This window comes from Condylura cristata, unplaced genomic scaffold (genome assembly GCF_000260355.1).
Source record: "Condylura cristata isolate star-nosed mole 26May11 unplaced genomic scaffold, ConCri1.0 scaffold00003, whole genome shotgun sequence".
Classification (NCBI taxonomy): domain Eukaryota; kingdom Metazoa; phylum Chordata; class Mammalia; order Eulipotyphla; family Talpidae; genus Condylura; species Condylura cristata.
Window position 1 is genome coordinate 5,663,745 of NW_004567104.1, and position 19,132 is coordinate 5,682,876.

At 35.1% G+C, this 19,132-nt stretch overlaps 1 protein-coding gene across 1 annotated transcript in view; it reads right to left on the minus strand.

Moving 5' to 3' along the window:
- Positions 1-255: 255 nt before the first annotated feature.
- SERPINI2 (serpin peptidase inhibitor, clade I (pancpin), member 2) overlaps positions 256-19,132 on the minus strand; it is a 45,232-nt gene continuing 26,355 nt past the window's right edge. The window contains exons 5-8 of the mRNA XM_004674933.2: positions 15,100-15,197; positions 10,943-11,029; positions 7,034-7,123; positions 256-452 (exon numbers count right to left, since the gene is read on the minus strand). Of these exons, the coding sequence (XP_004674990.1) occupies positions 376-452; positions 7,034-7,123; positions 10,943-11,029; positions 15,100-15,197 (352 nt within the window). The 3' untranslated portion in view covers positions 256-375. The remainder of the gene's footprint in view (positions 453-7,033; positions 7,124-10,942; positions 11,030-15,099; positions 15,198-19,132) is intronic.

Consider the following 19,132-nt stretch of genomic DNA (forward strand, 5'->3'; position numbering starts at 1 on the left):
CGCCTTCTAAATAATGCTAAACTGGAAGTTAGATAACACAGTTTTTTAGGAATGTAGAGATATTGATCTTTAAAATATTTAAGGTATTTTAGGTAGGCTATTCTAACACTTTTAATTGTATATTTTATGTAAGCTCCCTCTTTAATTCATACCAATCTTATAAAATACACAGAAAGAACAGACACATAGAAAGAATAATTTCATTTATTTATTATTTCATTGGTACAATTCATCATGCATAATGAATTAATGCACATTAATATAGGCACAATTAACAACAGAAATTAGATATATAGAAATATTTTCAATATGGTGATATTTTGATATAATCTGTTTTCTAGGGATAGTCTTTTATTTTGAGATTATGATGCTCAATTACAGTGAATCTAAATCTCTTCCCTTCATCTTTTCAGTGTCAGGATTTGTCACCCTTCCCATAAACAAAATCGATTCTAGGGAAAAAAGAAAAGAATGCTTTAGGAATTTCTGGGGATAAAAAGAGACAATAATTATTTTTAAATGTATTTAAATGAGACATTTGCTTTTATTTTTCCTATAAGAAACATTGGTGGGCTCTCCCTGGTGGCACACTGGGTTAAAGCATAGCACTAAGAGGCTAAAGTCACTTCAGCATGAGTTCCATCTCCTGTCCCGGAGGTGTTCCACATGGCACCTCACACCTCTCTTGACCCGTCCGCTGCTCCTTCAGCAGTGTATTTCAAAGATCATCCTGTTCTGCTCCTCACTCTGCCTCTGGTAAATCCACTCACCACCCCTGCAACTCTGGCCTGTACCCCAGTTCTGTATGCATAAATAAATCAATCTTTAAAAAAAATTAGCAATGTCTAATAGCAAACAACCTTCTTTATCTAATATACATATTTGTATCATTACTAATCATTTTCTGGTAATTTATGAAGTAATGTACACCAACAACAGCTTGCCATGGAAAATTCGTTAGTCCTGCTTCTCATAGGAAAGCAAAAATAAAGTGACAAACAGATGTTCTAAATATGGAGACTCAGATTTCCGATAGTTTTGAATCAAAGCTTAATGCTAGCGTCAGTATTTCCATATTACTAATGCTTTCAATTCCTTGCCAAATTGATATGTTATACAGCATAAATGCAAACACCTGTTTCCAGCCAATCCGTATTTGCAAATGAAAAGAAACTAAGCTAAAGAACAAAACAGGAAAAAATGATGTGTCGAAATCCAATTTGGGTAAGGAGAGACTTGAATGTACCATATAAATGTTGCCTAACTTATGTTGCTTTCAATCATATGTAATAAAAATTAATTTCAAAAGTGACCCAAAAATTACATAATTGTAAAACTAATGAAAATTACATTAAAATGTTTTCTTTAATGACAACATGAGAGCCCTTCTATCAATTAACTCCACTTTTAATCCAAACCAAAGACAGATATACTCTCAGAAAGCCAATAACATGATAATCGACATAGTTTCTAGCAGCATATTTCTTTTTTAGAGTAATTTTAATCAATAATAACTTGCTTTAAAAAATCTCAAAAATAGGGCCCTCCCTGATAGTGCAGCGGGGTAAAGCACAGCACTAAGAAGCTAAAGCCACTTCCGCATGAGTTCGATCCCGCCTGCCCCGGAGGTGACCACATGGCGTGGCAGACCTCTCCTGACCCTCCCACTGCTCCCCTTAGCAGTGTACTTCCTCGATCTGCCTGCTCTGCTCCCGTCTCTGGTGAATCCTCTCACTGCCCCTGCACCTCTGGCCTGTACCCCAGTTCTGTATGCATAAATGAAAAAATCTTTAAAAAAAATTTTAAAAACTCTAAAATAATTCTGAAAAAAGCCAACAACAAAATTACTCCACAAATAGCCCTATTTTTTAGGTGCATAGGTGAAACACTGATATTTTCACACATGTATATTACATTTAGTCTAAGTAGCAATCATCAGTGACTTCTGTTTATTATAATTCTATGGCATCAAATCGATTATCAGAATTGTTAGTGCAGGATATTTCTAAAGTAACTTTTGTAGAAACTCATAATTGAAGGAAAAGTTTAAAATTTTAAACCTTCAGAGATCCAGGACATTAATAACTGTGAGACATAAATGTAATTATTGTATTACATTTGTCCCAATCTTTTCAAATTGATATGATATGAAAGGAGAAGCACTTACAGAAGTAAGTCTTTCTGTACTCACCTACTCACTAAAAGCTGGACAGATTAATGAAATTTTCCCTTATTAATATCAATGGGTTTAGAGGCAAGCTAGCGCAAAAAAAAAAATTATCGTTGCCATTTTTCTTTTCATACCCCCTTCCTAAAGAGATGTCTCCCATCTTTGATCAGTATACTTACTATTGCATTATGTGGAGATAACTTCTAATTTCTAATATTAAAGTATAGCAGAAAAGTGAAAACTAATAGCCTAGAAGTAAAAAATTATTTAATGAATATCTTGTGTTCTGCTTATTCTGTCAACCAAAAGTATTGAAAACATTGTTATTTTGTGTAGAATACTTTCAATTTCAAAATCATGATTCAATGCTTTCTTAGAAATGGCACATATCATGTAATACTTTTCACAATATTTTTCTGAAATTCTCTAAATATGGCTAACAATTTCAACCTAAAACAGGAGAAAATGTTCTTCATTACCCTGGAAGCTTGGCTTACTAAGATCTTTGAATGAATATAGTATCAGATTAAACTGATAGGAAAATAGGAATAATACATACATTTTGCACAAAATACAAATTATAAATCTAAAATGAAATTGGTTGTGTTGGATCTAAAATCATTCATCTCATACTTCAGAAATTGTCAAAAGAATGTTTTATATTTTATGTAAATTCTGAAATTTCCTAGTAATCCAGGTATTAAGTCTATCACCACTACAGCATGAGTTTGATCACCAACCAAGGAACTGACCCATATATGACACAGCAGACCTCACCTACTTCTCCCATTAGCAGTGTATTTCCGTCAACCCACACGTTCTGCTCCCCACTCTGTCTCTGGTGAATCCTCTGGCCCCTACCCCTGCATCTTTGGCCTATTCCCAAGTTCTCCTACACAAAAAAAATAAATGAAAATTTAAAAAACAATAATAAAGAAGCAAATCCATTTTGACTATACTAAATCACCATCTTTTTTGAACTCAATGATTTTTTTAGTTCATTTGAGATAAAAAGTAAACCACTGAATGTGTTTTGTCCTAATAGCCAATTCCACAGTTTATATGGCAATAATTTATTTCCAATAAATAAGTGATCATTCATTTTAAATAGTACTTTAGGTGATTAGGCATAGTTGAGAAAGTCTTATTAGAATAAAGATCATAAAATAGTGGCAATTTCCATAATGTTTTGATACTTAAGCATAATAACAACTAAATAAATAAGTAGATTATTTTGGGTTTCAAATTTTCACTGCTGTCTAACAGAGATATATTGCATGCCCTTGGCCATCAACTTGGAAAACAGTGCCAAACATCATTATTCTAAATGCTATTATTTCTTTGTGCATTGAAACCCACTGTAACTTTATTTCTATTCTTTATACTTAATAATTACATGTTAATTGTGAGAAATTAGAGTTATCCAAAGGTTAAAGAAATATAGATCAAATAACATGCTCAGAATATCTTTTAACATTTTATCCACTGCTGAAAATGAAGTTCTGTTAGAGCAATCTCAACAAATTTAAAGGTGTTGAATTGTTTATATGATAAAACTTTCAAAAAGGTCATTCAACATTAGTTTTATTGAGTCCAAAAAAAAAAGACACAACACCTGAGAAAAGAAAGCAACCAATGTAAAAAAAAAAAAAGATGTAAAATATATATGAATAAATACATCATTTTAAAAGTATAATTAGTTAAAGAAGGCTTAATAAAAAAAAAACTCAGATATATCCCAATATTGGGGGCCTCCTGTCAAGCAGGAGAGAGAGAACAAGCTATCTGCGAATTTTAGCAGCTATGTAAGCTTGAATGCATGCAGGTAAACCAACATTTCACTCTCAACTGATGTCCAAAGAGCCAAATAAAAACATGAACAGTGGGTGTTCAGCCTTGGCATCTCTTCAATATTTTCTTTAGAAAAGAAGAGATTATATCCTGGATTGTTTGATATCTTGAAACCCTGTATATAAGTGAAATCATCTAGTTTTTATTTTTAGCTTATCTCATTTAGCATAATCCCTTCGAACTCCATCCGTGTTATGGCAAATGGCATGAGAGTATCTCTTTTTATTGCTGAGGCCAGAATAAGACACACTTTAAAGCCAGTTCTTGAAAGCTGACTGTAGATATGAGGCATCCAGGAGAGGAGGGAGAAAGGGAGAGGCGAAAACAGAGGAGAACACAGTGAACTGTGGTGGTACAGCTCTAGGAATAATGATATTATCTGTATAGCACTCTGCCAAATACTGGGCTCAACAATGAGATGAATGAGATATTATTTCCATCCTCCAGAGTTTTACAATCCTGACACAGGCATCATGACTCCTGCAGAATCCTAAATATAACCTTACGGAAATATTCCCCACTCTCCACATTCCTGGTTTCACTTTTTGATAGGCACAGAAAGATCTACTCAGAGAAAAAGTATTACTGGGATGGTGGGGGAAATGGGGGAGACGACTTGAAAATCAGAAATAAATACATTGAAATAGAGTGTGTCATGCTGAGAGGCCTCCTTGATGAGTGGCGGGGCAGGGAGGTGAAAATGGTTCAGAAGAGGTGAAATAACAGTAGACAAGCAAGTTAACAGGGCTGTGACCCACAGTGCTGACTGGCTATAAGCAATTTGCTTTGACGTAACCCTGAACTCTGGGTTTGACCAATCACAAAGAATGATCTGCCACTCAGCAGCTCTGCCACACCTGTTTGAAAGTGATGGATGCCTTATGGGAAAAAAGACATCTACGCAGACAATCTGCATTCCCACTTGTTGACATTATCAAAAGTCAACTCAATTCACTACCACTTCTGTATTTGCTATTTATCCTCTTTCTTTATCTTTCACAAATTGTTCATTTTTGAAATTGTGTTTCATCCCTCTTTCCTACTCAGAAGCTATAATTGTAGTACAATCCCTTTCCTTTTGCAATGAAAATAATAATAATAATCTGCTCCCCTACTTACTCAGCAGGAATGTTGTAGTCCAGTGGTCTTGCTACCTAAGATACCCCTTCAAAAGGTAACATAAGACTTCTGACCATAGTCAGAATGGACACCCAGAAAATAAGTGAGGGGCAACCCTGACATTAAACACTGTCACAACAATTTTATCTTCCTTTAATTTCTGCTTACCCTTTTCCCCCTTCCCTGCCAACAAATTTTAAAAATTCTACCATGAGTTTAAACATAATAGCTAACCTTACTACCACACAAGGGGAGCATAGAATGTCACTCTCCGGGGTTTAGGGGATCTAAAATGTGGCCCTCCCATGAATACTATCTTTTTCCTTAGACCCTTAGCTGAGACCCTATTTCTCACTTTGGGCTTAACATATTCGACTTCATTCTTAAAGGTATCTCTTATTGTTTAGAGGCTGTTAAACATAAGCTAGCCCAAACATGCCACCCAATGGATCCTTTCTATACCTCCTTCCAGAAGTAGCCATCTCAGGCTAGAATTAGAAAGACCATATTCCATGCTCTAGATAGAGACAGCTTTACTCATTTCCTGCCTAAAGTATTATAGAAGATGGTCTCACCCGAGAGCCCCCAAAATATTTGGGGCTAGATGTGATCAAGAGGAGTGTGATGGAAAAAGAAGTAGATGTTAACCTGAGGTGGTGGAAGAAATGATTTGTTAAGCTGAATATGGAGTTTTGCAGGGACTGGGTGTGGGACAGAGACGATTATCATCTTTTCCAAGATATATTTTCATTTATTTATGCATAGAAGAACTGGAGTGTTGGCCAGCAGTGCAGGGGTGGGGAGTGTTATGTGAAAATTCAACAGAGACAGTAGGGAGCAGAACTGGCAGATTTACTCAAATACACTACTGAGGGAAGCGTGGGCGAACAATGAGAAGTCTGTTGTGCCATTTGGGTTAGTTCCTGCCCTGGAATCAAACTCATGCCTCAGGAGCTGGAGATCGCTTGATAGTGTTGAGACGTTAACATCTGTGCCACCAGGAAGGCCCCAACTAACAATTTTAACAGATCCCAAGGCAATAAACGCCACAAAAAATAAAATCCCATAAAGGAATGGATCCCGCCAGACAAGGAGAACCTGATTCTGGCAAAACGCACCTTTTGCTCATTTTGTCTATGCAGATATATTTTCCCTGTCTTTTTCCTAATAAATCTTCCCTTTTAAAAATATATTTCTTGCACTTGAAGAAGTATTTCTTTGTTTCTATGCAAATGCATTTTTTTTTTCTGGATCTCATAAGATTTATACCAAGAAGAATTCATCACTAGATGTGAACTGGTTTTCACTTAAACATCATTTTTACACCTACTTTTGTATTTCCCCCACTTTGCTTCTTTTTTGGTTGTTGACATATTTTAACAAAGTTTTTGTATGCTGCTGACTAAGAAAATTTGCTGAATTCTTTCTTAGAGGGACCAAGGACCCCACTCACAGACCCCATCATCTTTAGTCCTTATTCTTTTGCAACTTATATCTGAAACCTTTCACAGGGCTATAATTGCTATTAGCCATTCCTGGTGTTGCACCATAAAGAGTAGATTTCACAAACAGTGCCTGCTTCCATTCTGAAACTTTCCAATTATTCTTGAAAACTGTCCAATATGATTAAAGTCATACATGACTTAAGGCAAATTACATAACCTCTCTCTGGATTTCTATGTATTTACTAAATAAATATCCAGCCTATTAGAATCTCATCAGCTTTAGAGATAAACACATAAAATAGTTAAGCAAAATATAATATATATAATATATATATATTATATAGGAACATACATCCACTGAAAGAAAAATGGCTGCAGATAAATAATAGCAAGTAACAGTTATTTGCAACTTCTTAAGAAATTCACCCAAATTTAAAAAAAAAAGTACCTGTTGATTTATTCTTTATAATAAACAAAAATGGATGATTTGCTATAAACTGGTTTCGAGGCAAACTCATGATTGCAGGGATGTTCATACCTAGGAAATAGAGAAAACAGTTATTTGGGTGTTTACATCAAAAGATATATATTTGTAATACATTTTACAGTTTGGAAAGGTCATTTTTAAAGAGCTAATATGTGGAAGTAACCCATTTCTAAATACAGAGAAATATGCAATAAATTTAAAAAACAAAAAGCAGAATAAATATTGGACCATTATGCCATAATTCCAATTTCACATTTAAGCTCCATGAGGAGGAAAGCAAGGGCCCTCCCTGGCGGCAAAACGAGTAAAGTGCAGCACTATGAAGTTCTCTGCAGTCACTGCACCAAGAGTTTGATCCCCAGCCAGGGAGGTGACTCACGTGGCACAGCAGAGGACTCCTGTCTTGCCCTCTGCTCCCCTCAGCAGTGTATTTCATTACATCTGCCTATTCTGCTCCCTGTTCTGCCTGTAGTGAATCCTATCACCACCACCCCACCTCTGGCCTGTACCCTAGTTCTTGTACATATAAATAAATAAAGCTTTTTAAAAAATGAGGAGAGCCAGAAACTATATACAACTTAGCAGAAGCGGAAACAACTGAACAATTTCATATTTTTAAACAGTAATTTTCTGCTCATTTTAATTTACAATATATGATAGATTATTATAAGGCTTTAACTCTTAATCCTATTCAGAATTGTTTGCATTTTATTTCTACTTTTCAAACTTGTGGTAATCACATCTCCATTTCACTTTGATATTTTAAGATTTTTATTTAGGCCCTACCTGGTGGTGCAGCGGGTTAAGACACAGCACTAAGAAGCTAAAGCCACTTCCGCATGAGTTCTATCCCCGCTTGCCCCGGGGTGACCACAGGGTGTGGCAGACCTCTCCTGACGCCCGCTGCTCCCCTCAGCAGTGTACTTCGTCAGTCGGCCTGTTCTGCTCCCCACTCTGCCTCTGCTCTCCTCTCACCGCCCCTGCACCTCTGGCCTGTACCCAAGTTCTGTATGCATAAATAAATAAATCTTTTTTAAAAAATTATTTATTTATTCATACAGAAATGGAGTACAGGCCAGAGGTGCAGGGGTGGGGGAAGAAAATTCACCAGAAACAAAAACAGATCTTTGAAGTACACTGCTGAGGGGAGCAGTGAGTGAGATAGGAGAGTTCTGCCATGCCATGTGGATCACCTCTGGCTAGGGCTGGGATCCAACTAGCATTGAAGTGGCCATTGTCTTGGCTTAGCTTCACAGTGCAGTGCTCCAACCTGTTGCACCACCAGGGAGGGCCCCCTTTCATTTTTTAAATCTCAGAACATTTAAGGATTTGGCCTGTGGTTTTTAAACTGATAAGAACTTATACAGCGCTTGATCTTAGCCAAAAGGTCGGGAAGCAATGAGAGTATGGTTTTTATTACAAGATTAGAAGCCTAGATTTGTTGTGTTAGAAACTATCTCCTATGTTCATTTGTACCATGTTGCTCCATTGTGAAACCTTTCAATATTTAGTGTAGGTAAATTTAAATGGCTGGATTTCTTCTTTCTAGACTAAATAACTTCACTCAGTTCACACATTTTCATTAACAGTAATTCAATGATTTTATGAATTCTAACATATCCATGAATAATAATTTAATAAATACAACATGGGTGAATAGAATTGAAAAACAAGTGGGGAAAGAAAACATATATTCTATTGTTTTATGTTCTGTAACTGCAGTCTGAAAAATAATCTGACCAAAGATAAATGAGTTGAAAATGATATCTATTTGGTAGGATTCACAGGAAAAAAAAAAAGTGAATATACAATTAAGTGGTTGGGCTGAGACTTTATATAGAATTTAACAAAAAGTGTGTGAGTTTTAGCTGGTATATGGTCAGATGGTAAATCAATGGAGGAAACTAATGGTAGATGAGAGTTACTCTAAAATCTATTATGCAGGCTCATCTCAGTGTCCACCTGCATCTCCTATGACAAAAGCTGTTCTCCTCCTCCTGGTTTGGGATTGGGGAAGAGAGACAGCTTTAGAAAAGATATTCTGGTCCTATTTTAGTCATATAGTGGGAGGGTAGAGTGTTCTTTTTGTACCTGCTATTTCTAAATTGCCTAAGCTTAAAATAACCCATCTGCCAAAATGGAATTTGGGGAGGGCATGTACTGATTCCCCTTCAAACATAACCTTAGTAACATAAAATATGGAATATTTGCTTATCTGGAGTACCAGGACTACGCTGCCCTAGTTACCAATAGATACAGACTCATATCTCAGTTAATGAGGCAAATCAGAAAAACAGAGTCACTATCACTCCTATTCTCATTTGGGCCAATACTTTAGCTTTTTTTTCATTCTTAAGTAACTACAAGTTACTTCAGTGTTTTGCTTATAGGTCAAAACACTTATGCTGACTGCGCTGAGGTATAATACATTAGGACCAATGATGATTCAGCCTACCTTCCCTAATCTTGTTCCTACTTTTAGAGAACTCTAGATTTAATATGAAAGGCAGTAGGTAACAACAGAAATAACTGTAAACTTGATTTTAGGAAACTGATTTCTGTTAAAAATGCCATCAATTAATAGTCTGACCACAAACAAGTCACTTCACATTTCTGGGTCTCTTTCTTTACCAATATAATGAACAGATGACCCAATGATGTATAAGGATGCTTCAGTTTTATGTAAAGACAGCTGAAAAATTTGTCTACATGGACCAGCTATCCCATGCAAGAGCAACCTTTAAATTTCTCCCAGAGACAGAAACAGCTATCCCCTGGAATTTAAGTTCCTTGAACTAATAAATAAAGTCTTTCAGTGGAGGGCAAAAGCCGGAATGTCCTGATCAAATATCAAAATCCATTGACAATTACAAATTAGTCAAGAATTAATATTTATATATTTATAAATTTATAAATATTTTCAAAACAGTTTAAAGGACACATACATTTTACATAATGATGAAAACCCAAATAACTAGAAAAATTCAAATAGAATTACCATGTGTTCATTAAAGTTCTTTTTTCCAGTTCTAACTAAATGTAAGTCTTTTCTCCAATTATTTCTAAGTATACATATACACATAATAGACACTTCAAAATGCCAATTGTTTGAGAAACTATACATACCATATAGGAAGTTCACCATGTATACAAATCCCCTAGAGGTGTTGCAAATGCAGATTTTAATTCATGAGGTCTGGGAGTTGGGCCTAAGTTACATTTTCAACATATTCCCAAACAATGCTGATATTGTAATAGGAAGAACAGGTTGAAACCCACTGTGGAGCACTGGTTTTCAAACTTGCCTGCACACAGGAATCACTTAGAGAAATTTAAGAAAATGTTAGAGTTTCAATACCATCTTCAAATTTAATGATTATTGAATTATCTTAGGTTGTGTACTGGCCAGAGGAATTTCAAAATCTTTACAGCTTTTACACTTAGCTATGTGGCTTAACAGGCAGTGACGAAGTAAGTATGACAATAAATTCTAATCATTGGACTAACTGGATATAGTAAGAAAGGGAAAATAATACAATTGCTGAAGATGAAGCATTCCTAAATGCAATAATTTCATGTGTGAACCTAAAGTGTTCCACATGGGCATTGTCTTCTGCCAAGTAGTTTAATTTAAAATCAAGCAAGTATCAGTAGATGGGCCCCAATTCCTAATTAAGTTTTCCCTTTGCATCTACCTTATGCTGTGGCTGCAGAGATGCATGAACAACTTATACAATCAATTGCTTTTTCTTCCTTTAGTAAACTGGACAGCAGAAAATGAAAAGATCACAGTACTGCAAAAACATCATTACCATAACATACATTCCTCTAGTGTTTCCTCCTAACTTATTGTGAAGTCATTTGTCCTACCAGTTGATGCTGCAGCTTCACTGCCATCTTCATTTATCTCCAAGAAAACTTTTTGCATGACTTTGGAAATATATACCTCAGATGAATCTGGTGGAAAATATGAAAGTGTATTTAGGGGTTAAAATCAATAGCTCTCACCTATTAGCTCTCAGATTAATTACAATTTCCAATGAACAAAGTAAAGGAAAAAAAAAAAAGCTCTTTGAAGTTAGTTAATTTGCTAGGGATAAAGGTGGTTTGGTTTTAGCTCCTGTAGGAATGATACAGAGACAGATATAGAAAGACAAGTTTAGTAAGAATATAAAAGGCAAGGAAAAAAGAGGTAAGCCTCAGTCAGTATCCTACTAAGAGACATATTTGAACAGACAGAGGGTTTTGCCTGCCTCAGCCAATGTCTACAGACAAGATGAAAGAGGTTTTACAGGGTTGAATTAATTGTACCGTGTGCATTCAGCCTCAAAGCCAACTTGTCTTTTAAATTCTGCATTAAGTTTTGATCTGAATTTAAAACAAAGTCTGTTTTCCTTTGTGACTGCTGAAACTATGAAAGTCTGAAGAACTTATATGTCATCTGTCATAGACTCACTTCAGAGCTGTGCTTAAAATCTGTCAGATTACTCAGCGTAAGATACCTTACAAAGTTTTGTTCTGGTGTGGATGCAAACTGAAAGAAAATGGCCCTCTTCTCCCCTTGGTGGAACTGATGTATGTATGAAATGTTTCTGATGCAGTGACCCTCCAGGATAATATCCTTGCCAAACAAAAATGAAACCCTAAGTTTAGAAACCAGCACCCATTCCTTTTGTGCCAAGATCAGATATACCTGACAACACTTCACAGAAAGTGGTGGCAAGAGGGATGTAGGAAAGAAAGATAGGCCTTGAAACCTGAAGAGAAAGGAGACTAAGGAGCTCTGTCTTCCTTAAGAGAGAAAGTTGGTTTGTAGGCCGATCCCCACCAAACCCAACAATTTAAGAAGTAGGCACCTTATTTTTTCTAATCACTTTCAGAAAAGTAAATGACCTCAGGCAAGAGAGACAGAAGTCTACAAAAGAATATTTGCATAGAAATGGCTTCCCACCCCTCTAAAATTGACTCCAAATTGCTTGTGATGATTTTATGGGGGCCCTGACTATGTTTATCCTCATTTCCTATACTCTCTTTAATAAGGTAGGTAACCTTGCTATTTTATGGGAAAACTGCAATCTTTTATTCTCTTCTCTCTATATATACATTAATTCTTTTAAAGTTCTTTCACAGTAAGCATCTGTTTTGTCTTTGTGTGCATGGGTAGCTGGACTTCCTTAGAGTATACAAGTTTGGGGGTCCTGATGTTTCCCTTGGTGGCATACAAACAGTTAAGTCTCAGCATAACCTAGTAGCAGATTTCTCTCAATCCTACTCTACTACTCTCGACTTCTTCTCTTATCTGACCTAGGCATCTTAGGACTCTATTTTAGTTAACTCACAGCATCTGTCCTTGCCACTTAATGAATTATTTACTGGTAAATCATTCACCTTCTAAGATAACTATAAACACTATAAAAGGGGCTTTGTCCATTTTATTCAACCTTAGAAAAATGAAGCACACAATTAGTTTATGTTAAATGTCTGTTAAAGAGAACAATCAATGAATATGCATGTTTAGTGGTAAAAATATGTAAAGTGGATTGAAGTGTAAAATAAGTGAAATTTTGGGGAATGGCCATGTAAGGTCAGGCAAATAATTGTCTTGTATAGAGAGCAAGAAAAAATATCCCAGGAGCCCATAGCATGAATGAAACCCAAAATGCAGGTCTGAGAGCAGTGGAGAATCTCTCATGAGTTAGAAATGGCATCGGAAGAAGTGCCTCCTTGGCTAGTAAACTTGTTCTTTGTTGTTTTTTGTTTTTGTTTTTGTTTTTTAAAGATATATTTATTTATGCTTACAGAACTGGGGTATAGGCCAGAGGTGTGGTTGGTGAGAAGATTCACCAGAGACAGAGTGTGAAGCAGAACAGGCAGATTGACAAAGTACACTGCTGAGGGGAGCAGCGGGAGGGTCAGGAGAGGTCTGCCGCGCCATGTGGATCAGATCCCTGGCGGTGGATGGAACTGTGCTGCAGTGGCTATAGAGAGCTTCGTAATGTGGTGCTTTAACCCGTTGCTACACTAGGGAGAGCCCTGTTCTTTGTATTTTATCTTACCAGATTGATCCGAGCCTTGGGAAAATAACAAGGTCTTAGAGACAAGGACAAGGAATCCAGGCTATAAAGCCCACTGGTTTCTATAACTTTATAACAATTATTTCTTGGTCTAATTAAAGGAACAAAGACTTCTATATCTTCTTCTAGAAGATGTGCAAATAAATATTATTTTGCCATCACCCCCTCTTTTTTTGTTTTTATTTATTTTTACTGAGCATCTCCTAGGTGTTAGATGTTGAATGAGGTGATTTATAGATATATATTTCTGTCACTAGCATGTATTATTTCACTTAAAAGATCAGAAAATTGAGATTCAGAGTGTAAATATCTTACTAACATTTTTAGAAGAATTGTTAACAGTGATAAGCCAAATACATATCTCAAAGTTTCCCAAAACAATTTTCTGGAAAAAAAAATTCCAAAACCTGTGAAATATATGAGTATAAGGTAGTGTATCTTTTGCGAAAATAACTTATAGTCTTAGTGTTGGACAGGTTCAAAGGAACTTTGGTAAATATTTATTACATAAATGAAAAGTAGGGACAGCAAAGAACACACTATTGCCTAATGACCAAAGGTGCTATCAATGTTGACTGTGGTTCTTCTTTTTCAGGCAGTAAGACAGATGAATGTAGTTAAATCACCTCAAATAGGTAGCACAGGAAAGAAAGAATAAATGTAGGGCATTCATTCTCTGCTCGGGGTTATTCTCTTGCCTAAATTCTTTTATGAAGCATTTTGGAGGTATTTTCTTGATGAATTTGCCTATAAAGGCAGATTTTGTAGAAATCACAAATTGCTGGGAATCTGCAGAGTGAGTGGTTGTTTGAAATATCAGAAATATTGGTTAGAAAGAAATTTAAGAGAAGAGGCTCTTGAAAAACTGGTTTGATTCACTTTGGCAAGGTGGCTGTATTCCAGGGAACATTTAGATAGCATCCGCTTGAAGTATTTAATGTTGACTGATCTGATGAAAATGTCAAAGAAGGCAGATCTATCTGGCAGAGTAAGAACAAGTAGCTAAATCATGCATGAAAGTGATAATGAACATCAATGTCATCTGTGTAACCCACCCACCTCCTCCACAGGAAAACTCATCTATTCCATTCATTTACTCACATAGCCGCAGAGTGAATAAATTAATGAATACTTCTCTAAAGCCTAGCGATTTATACAGGGATATACAATAGCCTAACATTATGATTCAAAACCCCATCAAATAGACAAGCTTTTATCATTAGGCCCCTTTTTATAAAAACAAAATACTAAATTTAAAAGAGGTTATGTAACTTCAGGCAAATTGTTCCTCTTCATCCATTTATTTTCTCTTTAGTTTGTTATTTTTGAACTAGTAGAGAACCGGAGAAGAAAAATTAAAAGGCTCTTTTGGAGTTTGTTGTGCTAGTGAGTCTCTTCACAGTGCACAATTTCCCAGGTGCAAGTTAGCATAACAGCTTCATCTTCCAAGATTCGTTTGAATTCCAAGCTAAGTCTATAAACCATAATATTACAACTTCTAGATGGTATTCATCATCCAGCAGCTTGTAGATACCTATTTCATGGTCTCTGATATTACCAAATTAACATTTGCAAATTGGCTTATAAGAGTTTTATTAGCTCTGCTTAGATGAGAGGCTCTAAAGTTGTAATTCTCATTATACAGGAAAGGAAATCCAAAGAGGGCTGAAATAAAAGCTTGCATAATGCTTTACCTACACAGTTCCATTACAAACATGGTTAGAAGGCTTATCTATCTTTCTAAAATGCTTTTAACATTTATTAAGCTGATCTGTTTAAGTGCAAAATAGAGTGCTAGTTTACAGACAGATCATCATGACTATGCCATTTATTCATTTTGTATGTATTTTCTGGGGTCAAATTCTCTTTCTTTTTAAGATCAGTCAGTTAAAAAATGCAGTTATTACAAAAATGTAATAAAATCATAATATAAGAATTAGTCAATCACACTACCTGTTATTCCAGAAAGATCACATCCACCACTGAATATTTCAGTTATATTCAAAGAATACAAAACTTCTTTGAAGTCTAATTTTTGTTCTACTTTAAATCTGTTTAAAAAGATAAAAAAGAAAAGTATTGAAACATTATACATTGTAGCAATTTTTTTAAATAAAATGGAATACTTAAGAGATTATAATGTCCAAATTCTGCTTTCATATCTTATTTACTTTGTCTCACATTTCACATTTTTTTTTAACTCCAGCTCCACTGAGTAGTTCTTGGCTGCTAATAAATTGCTTTTAAAGACAAATAAATGGTTGGTAAAGAAAGGAAGAGGATATATATATATATATTGAAGCAACAATAACCAAGCAAATCAGGATGATGCTTCCGTTTTCAATTGCTTGGCTCCATCCTTGGAGATTTAAACATTCCCTCCAACCTATCACATAAACTGGGTATTTTTCACACCATCACTGATGGTTCCCGGCAAATGGTCAATAAGTTATAACAGGGGACAGAAGCCAATGGTCTTTGGAGAAGATTGTTGGTTACTGAGGTACAGAGAGGCATTGATAACCTATTAAACCTTCCCATCTTTTGTCACAGTTAAATGGTTTGCTTAAGTTTATAGACACATTTAGTATTTTCTCAGTAAGCCCTGTAAAGGAGATAAAAGACTGAAACAAAATATCTTTTAAGTGAAATAAAATTTTGAAACTATAAGAAAAGGAATCAAGACAGGTACCCTGACTCTTCGTTCAGGGCCATGGGTTAGAACTCCAGATTTGACTCAAGTTTCCAGAATTCAATTTTACCAACTTGAAGCAATCTTACAATCTTAAAAAAGTGTGATATGGAAACAACACCTGAATAGAGAGATCCTATACCTCTGAATTATGGACAATGTTGTAAACCAATGTTAACTGCAATAAAAAGAAAGAAAACTGAATAAACAAATACAAAATGTTCTTTAAAAATTGTCTTAGGCGCTGATCTTTTATAATTCCAACAATTGTTGAGTCTCATTTTTTATGTAAATAGTAAAAAGCTAGTTCTTAATGATTTCACTAACTAGTTCTTGATGATTTCATCAGCTTACACTTTAAGACCATATAAGAAAGTGTCTATATTAAAAACAAAACAAAACAAAAGACAAGAAATGTAAAGTCATCAAACTGAGAACAATGCTTATTTACATCAAGGAAATTCCCAGATGACTCCTGCCCAAGAAGCACTATCTGTGTACTAATGGGTGCTTGTTCCTGTGCTCTCAGGTTCCAATACAGACATGGTTATCTATATTCACAAGATCCTTACTTAGATAACAGGTAGATCAATCAACATCTGGGGTTAAGCATTAGCTTGGAAAAATCATGATTAATAGGTCATTGTTTTGTTGCTAAATCGGAAGACACTTAGGCCATGATTCTTCAAAACAATAAGCATATTCTGGCAGAAATTTATTGGGCCTAAACTATTCCTTGGTAGAATACATACTTTTGAAAGATAGTAACTCATTCAGAATCCTGGTTATCTGGGAATGGGTACCACAAACATATTAAAGTATATTGATAATGAAAGTAGCTTCTTTTATGCCAATCGATTTCAATTTCCATTTAACTTCTTGCTAAGAAAGATAATATGCAACATGATGATTTTGAAAATTTTAGGTTTTATTTTTTCTATTTTCATTAAATCACCATCTTTTTAAACTGAATGGAACATACACTTCTAAAATGTGCAGTTTAAATATCCTTGACTAACTATAAATTGGCTATTTTTAGTATAATAATCCAAAGATTTTAGGATAATAAAATACTGCTAGTCTTGCTACAACTTCTAATAATGTCTATCACCACAAAGTCATTTAAGTAACAGTCTTGCTTAATCTGTACTCCAATGAAACCTGCACCAATAGGAGCCATTAAACCATCTAATAAAGGTAATCTACAGTGAATTCCTAATCATGTATAATTACTCACAATTACTGGAGCTATGAATAGCCAGGTGTGTGAAGTAGCACTTTCATTTGCTAAGCATTAAGCATAAGTATAGATTATAGCTTTTAATCTTCACAAAAATCCTGGGAAGTTAGCATTATTAGTCACAAACTTACAAGTAAGCGTTTGAGGTAATGATTCCCCAGCTCAAAATAAAGGTAGGAGCCTGACCTAGGATTCAAACTCAAATCCATTTGAAGTCAAAACTAATATGTTAACTTCCATTCCTTTCTAATCCAAAAAAGAGAGAGAAAACCATATATATCAACGTATATAGTATAAAATATGCCTCTCCCTTTTGTGAGTCTGTCTTTATCCTAGATATAATTAATTTCTCTTTTCCTTAAACTTCCTCTAAAATTAAAGATAGGCAGCCCAAATGCCCAAAAGTAGATGACTGGATTAAAAAGATGTGGTACATATATACAATGGAATATTACTCAGCAACCAAAAAAAAAGAAACACATGTCTTTTGCAGCAACTTGGATGGAGCTGGAAAAGATCATGCTTAGTGAGATAAGCCAGAAAGAGAAAGAAAAATACCGGATGGTTTCACTCATAGCAGGAGTATAATGGGCCAGGCAAGAAAATAACAAGAATAATGAATAGCCATATACCAGAGACATTTTGTTAGGGTGGAGTGGGGAATGGGATCAAAAACGGGGGGGGGTGGGGGTGGAGAGGGAAGTGCACGGGATTATGGTGATGACACATGGGTGACTCGTGATGGGAAACCCATGGGGATTACAATTGAGATTTTTAAAAAAATGTACAAAATGATGTAAAAATGAACTGTTTTATTATAAAATAAAAATGAAATGAAATGAAATGAAAGGTAGGGTCCTCCCTGGTGGCTCAGCATGCTGGAAGGCTGCACTGAGAAGGTAGGCTAAGTTGTGGCCTCTTCTGCGCAAGTACCATCTATGTCCATCCACGGAGCTCACCCACATGGTGCAGCAGACCTCTCCTGACCCACCCGGTGCTCCCCTCAGTAGTGTACTTTGTCAATCTGCCTATTCCACTCCTCATTTTGTTTCTGGTGAATCATCTCACCACCCCCTGAATCTCTGACCTGTACCCAATTTCTGTATACATAAATAAATAAAATATTTAAAAAATATATCAGAGTAAGGAAACTAAGTTCCTTAAAGAACTAGGAAAAGATGAGCAAATGAAGCAAAAGCCAAGAAGGAAATTAGAATAATAAATGGAATAGAAATTAAAAAAAAAAACAGTCTAAAAAATGAATGAAACTAAAAGCTGGTTCTTTGAAGAATAAACAAAATATAAAGACATCATCTAGGCTCACAAAGAAATATAAGAAGGAAACAAAAATAAATAGAATAGGGAATGAAAGAAAAATTATAGCAGACATCTTAGAAATTCAGAAGATCATAAAAGAGATTACTATTAACATTTGTGTGATAGTAAGTTGAATAACAAAGAAGAGATCAAAGCTTTCTTAGAAATATGCAATCATCCAAAACAGAGTAGAGAAGAAATAAAACACCAGGAAATTGAAACACTGATCAAAAGTCTCCTGAAAAAAAAAGTCATGGGTCAGATGGTTTCACTAGTGATTTCTAGCTGAACTTAAGAGATGAACTGAAAAAATGTTGATAGAAGAAATAAGACTATTATTATTTGTAGATTTTATGGTAATATGTAGAGAGAACACTAAAAATCCATAAAAAATAATTAAAACAATAAACCAGTTTAGAAAAGCAGCAGGTTATAAAATCAACAAACAAAATCTCTGGTCTTCTTATATTCAAAGAATTATTCTGAAGAGGAAGAAATTAAGGAAACCATCACATTTACAATTGTACCCACAAAATTAAATGTCTGGGTTAAACCTAATACAGGAGATAAAAGTTCCATACAAGTAAAATGGCAGAAGGTTCAACTTTTAAAAGAAATAGAAGAAGACACAAATAAATGGAAAGACATTTGCTGCCCATGGGTCAGAAGAATTAATATTATCAAAATAGCCATCCCTTCAAAAGCAATTTACAGAGAAATGAAATTCCAATAAAAAT